The sequence below is a fragment of the Symsagittifera roscoffensis genome, chromosome 8 (assembly GCF_963678635.1).
Source record: "Symsagittifera roscoffensis chromosome 8, txSymRosc1.1, whole genome shotgun sequence".
Classification (NCBI taxonomy): Eukaryota; Metazoa; Xenacoelomorpha; order Acoela; family Convolutidae; genus Symsagittifera; species Symsagittifera roscoffensis.
In genome coordinates, this window is record NC_087069.1 from 42,886,425 (window position 1) to 42,897,499 (window position 11,075).

Consider the following 11,075-nt stretch of genomic DNA (forward strand, 5'->3'; position numbering starts at 1 on the left):
AGAAAAGCTGTAATTTGATTTGATTGGTTTTCAGAGAAAAAATTGATAATGATTTGCTGTGATTGGCTTCTTTTCTTTTGACATTCCTTTAAATGAGTTTTGATTTTTTAACCAACAATTCTTTGCAGATTTTTTTTTTAAATAGAGAAAATTTTTCATACCTCTCCCTCAAAGCTAAATAAATTTTTTTATGCAATTGTTTCTTTTGTTGCTTACGATTTGATTCAAATATTTTGTATTGATAAAATTTGTACTTAAAATTGCGTGCTGGGAAAAAACTTAGGAAAAAGATAACGTTTTCATATATTGGAGTTTTAATTTTTGCAGCGCCACTGAAAGCTACTGCAAGGCCAATTCAACTGCTATCGGAACCCATACGAGAAGCCATGTTTTCATTCAGTTTATTTTTTTAAAAAATAGGCTAGTCCTATGGCGCTTTCTCGAGTGATGTTTTGTCGAAGAATTGTTTTATTTCTAAACTTGTTTGTGTGATGGCCTCACTTGGTAACAATGGCTCTTTTTCCTTTTCTCCCCGCCTGCAAATTTTTATTGGTAAATTTGTTGACCACATTGTCCGATTGTAATGAAAATTTACATAAAGACTAATAAGGCCACGACAAACATATTTGGTACTGATACTCAACCTCGTAAAATCACTCGTTACACTAATATATTGAAGCTAGTGTGAGGTGGGGGGGGGGAGGAAAAAGAGCCGAAACAATTTATTGTGATTATAATAATTACTAATAATTACACATTTCACTCTAAAATATCAACAAGGCCAGATTTGAATAATTTTTGTCGCATTTTAGGTTCAGCCGAGTGTGTGTGAGTGTGAGATTTTTCTTGCACATTATCAGTTTTATCTCTTCCATAATAATACAAGTACTTCAGACTGGATGCAAATTTTTTCTTCTTTTGTTGAGAGGGTGTTAAATCAGTCTGATAACAGAATCCAGCTATTGTCACTTTTCCACATAAATTTAAAGCCAGTTGAATTGCGAAGAAGCCAGTTGTTCCACGTGACTGCCACGTAGGTTTTGCTGCTTTTTTGAACACAAATTCCGAAATTTCTGGATTCATTATAAAAATTTTGTCGGGCCGAACTTTGATTTTATCCGCACTTTTCCGCCAGAATTTCAAGCTTTCGTTGAGCTTTCGGTTTATTTGTTTGGCCGTCCAAATAAAGTCATCGGTTTTGAAAGGTACGACTACGACCACACCGAAACCGAGGTAGAACTCGCGTTCTGTAGGAGCTGACTCTGGGTACAATATCCGGACATCGGTTCGGGAGCCGACTAATTTTTCATACCCCTTGAGCGGGGCTTCGTTTAACCGTATTACCACTTCAAACGAATCTATTTTTTTGCCCAATTTTTTATTTCGTAAGCAAGATCCTGCACCCACAACAATGCAGCTCTTACCTCTAATTTTTGCTAAAATTGGGCTCGTTTTTGGTTTGTGAAGGGTTTTAAGAGCGTAATTAACCCAGTATTTTTCAATTTTTACTTCGTTTTCGAGATATAAGCTATCAGTATTGACAGCATTTTGATGCTTGATTAGTTTCGAATAAGTTTTGTTTGACATTAGCGGATCGGTTTTGATGCAAAATTCAGAATACTGTGTGCGCCAAAAGAGTTGTTCCAAAACACTTTTTCCATCTTTGTAATAATTGCTTCCATTCATTGCGTTTAAAACCCGACTCCGCTCTTTTTCGATACTTCCAGTTGTAAATAGCATCTGATTTGAATTGAAAAAGCAGAAGAAACTTGAGACCAAAAGGAGTAAAATAAATAAAGATTTATAATAACTCCAGTTTCGAACAGGTGTCATAACTTAAAGTGAATTATAATTCAATCATTATCAAATATGAATAGAAAATGAATAGCAACCACAAACATGAAGGCTTTGATCAGCAGCGTGTTTTTTTTTCAGTTGGATGAGGGTTGAAAATTTGTCTCCAATTTTCATTTTTCAAGCCTTGCTAATTTCATAAGTTGAACTCTTTTCCAGTTTCCCAACCCCTCGTAAAATTATAAATTTAAGATGTTCAAAAATTGTTCACACGGCATTTTGCATGTAAGAAATGTCGCAAAAATTTGTTCACCTATTCACGCTGACATGTTTTTTTATCACCCGCACCGGAGTTCCATGGATAAATATGTAGTCTAAAATGTTGTCATTATAATCCATTGTTGTGGCAAATTTAAACAATGTATTCGATTATATTGTCATTATATTCGATTATTTTCGTAAAAACACAATCCATTAAAAACCATTATAATGGATTATAATCCAGTTGAAATCCATTATAATTGATTATAACGGATTATAATCTATGAAGTTTTGGGAAATAATTTGCAAAACTTGCAACATTTCTGCCGTACACGGCCTACTCGCAATCTAAACCTACTCGAGTTAACACCCCCCCCCCCTCCTCCACTTTGCCCCCCCCCCCATCAGTCCGCATTTGCTCAAACCCCCTACCCAGAAAACGGGTGGGGGGGCGTTAAACTTAGATGAGGGGGGGGGGGTTAATTGACGAGTGGTAAGCTGCGGGGCGGTAAACTGAAGGGGGGGGGGGGGGAGGGGGAGGGGGAGGGGGAGGGGAGAGGGGGGTGTAAATCATAAACTCCCCTCCCCCAAAGTCTACAAATAAATAACCCCCCATAAAGGGGGCGAATGCGAATGCGAATGCGAATGGCGGTTGTGGTAAACTGACAGGGAGGTTGGTGGGGGAAAACGGGGGGGGGGGGGGGGTGTAAACAGGAAGGAAGGGGGGGTAGGGAAACAGGGAAGGGGTAAACGGGGATATAAGACCAAACTATAAAGATTGAAAATGCAACATTTTATGAAGCCTAAAAACCTAATACGTAGCAACTGTACTAAACAGGAAATGCAATAACTTTGAAAAAAAACTTGGTTATTTCATGACTAACCTCTAAAAAAATCCATTACAATCGCTTATAATTGATTATAATGGATTTTTTGCCTCGAAAACAAGTTTCACTTTCTTTCAAATATAATCGAGTATAATCGATTGTAATCGATTATATCCGGAATTTATTGATTAGAAAAATAGCTTTATTATAATCAATTTTTAATCGATTATAATCGATTATTATCAAAATTTTTTGAGACAGACCACGAAAATTCAGTATAATTGATTATTATCCATGGAACTCCGGTGCGGGCAGTTTATAACATAAAAAGTAATTTTAAATAGATTTTCAAATATTGGATTTCAGAAAAAAATCAAGGGTTGACTAGAAAAGAGCCATAAGTTGGCCCGAAGTCGCACATTTTCAATCATTTTGATTATAGTGCACTCTAAAGAGCCAACGTGTCATCTTCAACTCTTTTTTGTTGATTTAGGAAACAATTAGGTGTTTAATGTGCACATCCCCTATCAAAACTTGTTCATAATAGCGCCAAAGGATCTGCAAAGTTATTGTACTTTAGAAAAAACTTTACAGTCCGAACTAAGGGGCGGTAGACCGACGATCTTACTCTCAACTGTCAGCACACTACTGTTCACAAATAATCTTACAAGCGATATATTCCAGTTTTTGTCCGTCATACTAAGGGTTTTGCACGTGCTCTCAATTTGCAAAAAAAAACTGTCAAGTTGATGCAATAAAACAGGATTCACACAAAAGAAAACGTCGTGGTTTGATTTGCATCTGGTTTTCAGTTAGAGAACAAAAACCTTTAATTAGCATAAAACGTTTCAATACTGCTCGACTTAGGACAAAATGCTGAACGTTCCGACTGCCTTTTGACTTCGATGAATCCATTTTTGATGTTTTCAGCATGTAATTAGATTTTTTTCTACAAGTATTTTTGTTCCTGTATTTTTGTTCTTGAAACCTGAAAAAAAAAATTGGAAAAAGGTCGGGTTTTTTTTTGTCAATTTTGGCTCCTCCCCCCACCATTAAGTTTTCTCTTCATATTGTCCGACTGATATAAGAACTGGCATGTGGCAAGCTTAACCTTGTAAAAACCCTCGTTACACCATAAAATTGATGCGAGGAGGGGGCAGCCTTTGGCTACCCAAGAAAAGCTCGTTCGGGGATAAGCTTGGCATGATTTTGAATCCCTTTTGGTCATGATTGGGATTCAAAAGAAATTTATCACTTTTGTTAAATTGAAATCGGAAGGGTTTGTATTAGGGTTTGTTTTCGTTTTTTTTCTTTTTGTTTTCCACGCAAAATCAAGTACCACAGATAATCATCGGATGGGGTTGAGTGATATGTAATGCTAAAACCCTTTCAATCGTAATTCGAACGACATTTAAAAATCTCAAAAAAGTTTTCACAGTGTCTCGGTTTGAACTTTTAGTCTACTTTCGAGCTAATGAGGTATCTGTTTGGCAATTTTAAGCTTAATTTAAGCAGTGAAAACTTAGTGTTACTCTTACTCAAGTAAAGTTAGTTTTTTGGAGTTCTTCAGCGCAATTTGGAAATCAAAAACTTGAAAATTTAAAATATATCTGCAAAAAAAAACACTTAAAAAAATTTTTGACTTTTTTACTAAATTTTTCAAAATTTTTTGTTCGTTTTTCTACTTTTTAAAAAAAATTCTTTTGCAATTGATCTGTTTTATTTTGACACCGAAATATGTTTCTTTTTTTATTTCAGTTCTTTTTATCACAGCATGTAGAAAAAAACGACAACAATTTGAAAATTATTTGTTGCATTTTTTTAAGACTGCGGTCGAGAAATTCTGTGCTACTTGCAGAGTAAACGTCTATCCTTGTTATACTTCGTATTTGATAGTGATTTTTTTTGCGGATAATTGAAATTGGGGAGGAGCTTTGTATTCGATGTGTTTTAGTTTTTTTTCCACGCAAAATTAGGTACCACAAATAATACCGGATTGAGTTGAATGATATATCATATTTAAGACTTTTCAGTTGTTATTTCACCGTAAATAAAAAATTCACCGTGTCGAGAAAAACCGGTTTAAAACTTTTGATTTTCGTATTAATTCGAGAGAATAAAGCAAGCGAGCAGGCTTACAACAGCCAAAATATGCCTGATGTTCGCGCTTAAATTAATCTTAAATTAATGACGTCATTATAGCGCGAAAGTGAAAAAGCTAAAATTAGATTTTCTTAGACAAAAGGCCTTGAAAACTACTGGTTTGTCCGATTTAGTCAGTTTGCCATCAAAATGTTTATAGATTTTTGAGATTGTTGAAAACCGTATTGCTAAAAATGTTAACCGAAAAATGTTTAGATATTACTTATTCTTTATATTATCTGTTGAAATGCCGATAATTTACAGATATTGAAGCAGGTTTTGTAGGTCTTACAGGATGCACGAGAGTGCGGCACATTTTGGTCCGCCGACCCGGACAGTATTTCCGGACAGTATTCTGGACAGTATTCCGGACGATATTCCAGAGGACAATATTTCGGACAGTATTCCGGACAGTATTCCGGACGATATTCCAGAAGACAATATTTCGGACAGTATTCTAGACGTTAGATATTCCGGACAGTACGACCCAATTGGCCGAAAATTGCCCAAACGCTCCAATTGGCCGAAAGTGTGCGATAAGCCGAAAGTTGCCCAAACGACCCAATTGGCCGAAAGTGTGCAGTAAGCCGAAAGTTGCCCAAACGCTCCAATTGGCCGAAAGTGTGCAATAAACCGAAAGTTGCCCAAACGACCCAATTGGCCGAAAGTGTACAATAAGCCGAAAATTGCCCAAGCGCTCCAATTGGCCGAAAGTGTGCAATAAACCTAAAATTGCCCAAACGCTCCAATTGACCGAAAGTGTGCAATAAGCCGAAAATTGCCCAAACGACCCAATTGGCCGAAAGTGTGCGATAAGCCGAAAGTTGCCCAAACGACCCAATTGGCCGAAAGTGTGCGATAAGCCGAAAGTTGCCCAAACGACCCGATTGGCCGAAACGACCCGATTGGCCGAAACGACCCATCTAGCCGAAACGTCCCAGTTAGAAGGGGAGGCCTTTTCAGCTATCCTGATTGTGGATTGTGGACATCCATTTTTTTTTTCAACACCCCAATTTTGGATTCTACCGGTGAACGCCTCTACAAAACTTGTAAGACTAAAAAACCAAAACTGTATCCATTTGTGCTAACTTGCTGATTTGATGCTTTAAACTCTGATACGAGGTTTTTTGATGGCAAAATCGTAACCCTCAATTTTTCTCGATACCAAAAACTGATCAGAAAATTTTCTGTGGTTTTAGGAAAAAACCGGCCTCATAAACCTTAATTACGTTATCCTAACACCGTGTTTGTAAGCTCAACACCGTGTCAAAAAAAAGGCCAAAAATTTTGAAAAAAAATTGAAAATTTTTGATTTTTTTTCCAAAATTTTCAAAGTTTTGCAAATTATTCTGCAAAGCGCCTAGTTTCATAATAAATTAACTTAAATGACCGAGTCGAGTTTTTTGCCCAAATTTCAGACTTTTTAACGAAAAAAAAACTCAAAATTTCGCAAGCGCACCAGGTTACTGTTGGAACTTGAACCGATGGGTGAAAACGTGGAAAAAAAATTTTCGAAAATTATTTTTGGAAAAAAAAAATTTAGGAAAATTTTCGGGAAAGAAAAAAAATATAAAATTTTCGAAAAAAAATTCTGAAAAAACGCCGTGTTTATTCTTGAAACGTGGTGCAGCTAGCTAAACTAGTTCAATTGGATAAAAGTAGCTGTAGTCGAGACCCGTAGCGTATTATCAAGCAAATCGTCCTACCTTTTGCTACAACCTTGTTAGCTCAGGGTGTTGCTGGAGGTCAGGTCGCGGTTTGCTTGATTTCCTTCCTCTTAAGTTAATTTAAATCACTAAATGTTCATACTAGCTGCTAGCTCGCTGCACCACGCTTTGAAAATACTCTCCCCCGCTTCGCAAAAGCGTGTATCTCAATCGTGCTTAGCCTTTCCCGGTTTAAGTTTCAATCATAACGCAGTGAACGTCCGTAAAACTTGTCAGTATCAACTTGATCACTATCTCTTAAACCAAAACGACATTGTTATTTGGCACGAAGCCTTTAATAGCTCTATTAGTCGACACCGAGTGATAACTTTAACGCACTAACTCCTAACCAGCTTAAGAAGATTCTTTTAAACTGTAAACGTAATATTTATGCAATCGCTTACTGTAAACGTGTAGGCACGGAAGATATATATAGTAAGTTGAAAGAGTCAGGCATATTAGTTATTAATATAGTAACAGACCTGATATCTAGAAGGAAACAGAACCTCACTGAGTTAGGGCAAAAGTACTTAGAACTACACCAGGATCCCTCTCTAGAACTGAAAACGCTTACGATCCTTAGGCATTATAGCAAGAATTTGAAGTATATTATTTCAAAGAAAAATACTCCTAAGCCAGGAAAACGCAAGCGGCAAGCTAACCGAAACAGAAGAAATGCTGAGCAGCAACTAGGAATTAAAATGAAGTGCTTCTCTAATGTGTGATATTGGTTACTGAGTCATAATATAATTTATTGATACTAAAGTTAAGGTATTAAATTAATTATTCCTTTTTTTCTCTCAAAATGAGCAGTTGAGCGGTTGAGTAGAAGTGAACAAGTTTCAAAGTAATCAAAATGACAGAACAAATTGAGTAAAAATATCGACGATTGATGAATGGTCGAACATCACTAGAAAATGAGCTTTCCGTAGTTCACAGTCGCATAACTGAGAATTTAGAGGGACCAATTCGGAAAACAAAAATAAACGCCTTAATTGAATCTTGCAAGAGTTCTCGAAAAAACATTAGCTAAAAATGATGAACTTGTGATATTAGCTAATAAAACCGATAACCCTAGCAAATTATTAACGGAGTTGGCTGCATTGTGGGATAGGATAGTTAAAGTTAACGATGAAGTAACTGGTAAGGCTCGCGCTCATATGGGATCTAATCAAGCTTCGGAAGTCTGCGTCAGTGAAACTAGTCGATCAAAAGTTTCATCAAAATCGGCAAAATCCGGGTCGAGTAAGCAAAGCTCAATGAAATCATTGACCCCCAGTGAGCGCCGCAAAGAGCTGCTCCTAGCAAAAATGAAGCGAGAATAGTTGGAAAAACAACATGAAGCAACCTTAAGACTGAAACAACAGGAAGCCATCATCGAAGAGCAACAGCATCTGATTGAGATGGAACGAAAAAAAAAGAAATTAAATTTGAAATTGACCGTAAAGAGCAAGAATATCGTTTACGAATCGAAAAAAGTCGGCTTGAAATGGAACGATTAAGCGAAGAAAATCGTATTAAAGTAGCTGAAGCAAAAATGGTTGAAACTGAATACCTCGAAGAGTCTGAAATAGATCAGCATCTCGAGCTGGCGTCTTCGGTTGATCGTCGTTCTGACAGGGTAAACGATTGGGTTGATCATGCATTAGAAAACCAAAAAGGGCCCGAGGTAGTTCCGTCTTCTTCAAAGTTTGAAACCTGTATAAATACAGAAAGCGGTTCGCTTAAAAACGGAAATCTGTCCACAGCGGGAGCTTCACCTCGGCGATCGTTGCCGAATCAGACTTTTAGTTGTGATCAACAATGTTATCCCTATCAACCAACCGTCTCCTTCAGCGATGGCGATGGAATCAAGCACGCTGTATCCACTAATCCTGAGCACGAAACGCAGTCATTGCTTAGTTAAAATAACGCTACACTTTGCGAAAACAATAATACGTCATTATTTAATCCAGCTGTAACAGCAGCTACCAATACTCCGGTATGCTGTTACTTTTCTGTGCATCATCCTTCGTCTTCCATTCAACATATCCCCGTCAACAACTTTAATAACGATTCTCGAGTTGTTGGAAACATGCCCGCCAACTCCAATCAATACTCTGGATACAACCCCCATGCCATTTTGTCACAAACACCTGCAAATTTAATCTGCAGAAATCAAAACTTGCTATCACATAACGTGTATAGCAACCCTGCTTCAGTGAACAATCCGTTTAGCGGACAGTCTGCTGTTTTTAATAAGCCCAATGTGCCACTAATGCCCCAGTGGACACCCGCAGTCGCACAATGTATCGCTGGGGTAACAAGTGATGGTAACACAAACCCATCAGTTGGTGTTTTTTCATCCGTAACGCCAATATCTCAGCAACAATTCCCGCACGTATCAAGTGGTGGTACCGTTTACTATGGGTTTCCCAATCACGAGGCATCAGCTGAAAACAATTACATATATCAGCAGCAACCTTTTGCAGCTGATCCTAGCAACACATTGCCGTCGTTGCAACGAGCTCCGCAACCGCAAGCCGTGACACTGAATGACTTAGTCCAAGCTCTGTCAGTCTCAAAGAAGGGTCCCCTTCCAGAATGGAAGCTGGCCCAGTACGATGGCAACCCGCTCCAATGGCACGAATGGTTTGGCCAATTTTGCAGTACTGTAGACGCAGCGTCCCTAAGCGATGATATGAAGTTAACTTATTTAAAAACATAAGTCACGGGAAAAGATAAGTCAGCCATAGCAGAGTTCGCATACAGTGGAAGAATGTATAAGGATGCTCTGAAAACTCTGGAAAGAAAGTTTGGCCAGCCACAAAACGTAATTACGGTCCACCTTGATAAGTTGTCCAGTTTCCTGCAGCTTCGAATGCACAACTCTGAGAACATCATTAGCTTCTCGATGACCATTTCAAGTCTAGTGGCTGTCTTTAGATCTCTTGATTATGAAGAAGATTTGAAAAGCGTCTCTTTGTTAAATCAAGCTCTTTCGAAAATTCCACCAAACATGAGAGAATTGTGGTCACCAAACATTGTTGTCGTGAAACGTAATTGGTCACGCCCCAACCTTATTGACTTTAACAATTGGTTAAAAGATAAAGCAGAAGCTCATGAGCAAATGAAAAATATGCCTGGAAAGCCCAAAGTCGAAGAGCCATCCAAAACTAAAGCTGTAACGAGAGTTTTTGCCTCGACAAGTACAGTTGAGAAAAAGTTTGAATATCCTTGTTGTATCCTCTGCAAGGGAAAACATGCCTTGTGGAAGTGCTCTGTGTTTAAGGAGAAAACTCCAACACAACGTGCGAAATTCTCTGCGGAAAACAAATTGTGCTTCTCCTGCTTACAAGGGAACCACGCATTCCGGCAATGTCCTAGAGCAAACAAATGCACCAAACCAGGTTGCACTAGCACCCATAGTGTACTTCTCCATGGGGCTGAACTTGTTTTTCATAATCGAAATCCGGACAAAAAGGATAGCCATACAAGACCCAACACTGGTCAACCAAGATCTAATGCAGAGCCGGATAAAGCGAGCACAAACTCTGATCGAAAATCATTCAGCAAGAATATACCAAACGCAAGTTCGAATCATGCAGCATTAATCCCGTTCCGTTGGATGTAAGTTGCGCAATCTCGAACGACCAATCATCAATCATAACATCGAAAGGGTTACTGCCCATAATCAACCTCCAAGTTTCCACCGATTTCCAGAGTGCTGATTGTTTAACATTGTGTTTAACATTGTGTAACACTGTGGATCTCACAGTAAATGGTATTAACACAACGACTATTGTTAACACGAAACAAGTTCAGATGAAGATATCTTCTAACTTCGATGGATTCAAATACATATTCAATTTAACCGCATTTGTCAAAGATGAACTTAAAGTCGGTACCGATACCGTCAACATCCCGGCATTACAGAGCAAAAATCCGTACCTTGCTCCAATCAAACCAATTGTGTATAGCTACGCCGATGTAGACCTAATAATTGGTCAAGACTCCTTCCATGCTATTCGGCCTGAGGAGTATTTGAAGAGTGAGGCCGATCCAAACACTTCGCCCGTAGCGGTTCGCCTTCCAATAGGCTGGGTCTTGAGCGGCCCAATGCCGACATCTACTGGTTTCCTTTCTACTTGTTTCAAGTGCAATACGGATGATACCGAACTAGCTTGTCAAATCAAACGCTGGTATTAAATAGAGTCATACGGAGCCTACAAACAGGTCGATTCCCGTTCAGCCGAGGACAAAAGGGCGGCTAAAATACTTGATTCCTCCACCGTGCAAGATGGTCAAGATACGCTGTAGGTATGCTTTGGGCAGAAGAATCTATCATGTTACCAGACAATTACTA

General features: G+C 38.3%; 1 protein-coding gene across 1 annotated transcript; it reads right to left on the bottom strand.

The window, feature by feature from the left end:
* Nucleotides 1-759: 759 nt before the first annotated feature.
* LOC134853656 (CMP-N-acetylneuraminate-beta-1,4-galactoside alpha-2,3-sialyltransferase-like) lies at nt 760-3,596 on the bottom strand. The gene is made up of 2 exons (XM_063869663.1): nt 3,511-3,596; nt 760-1,768 (listed from the first exon to the last, which is right to left on the bottom strand). The coding sequence occupies exon 2, from the start codon at nt 1,738-1,740 to the stop codon at nt 760-762; it is 981 nt and encodes a 326-aa protein (XP_063725733.1). The 5' UTR covers nt 1,741-1,768; nt 3,511-3,596.
* Between the last annotated feature and the right edge of the window lie 7,479 nt (nt 3,597-11,075).

What these genes read in the sequence shown, in the direction of transcription:
- LOC134853656 (XM_063869663.1), bottom strand. Translation starts at nt 1,740, where the DNA reads ATGCTATTTACAACTGGAAGTATCGAAAAAGAGCGGAGTCGGGTTTTA.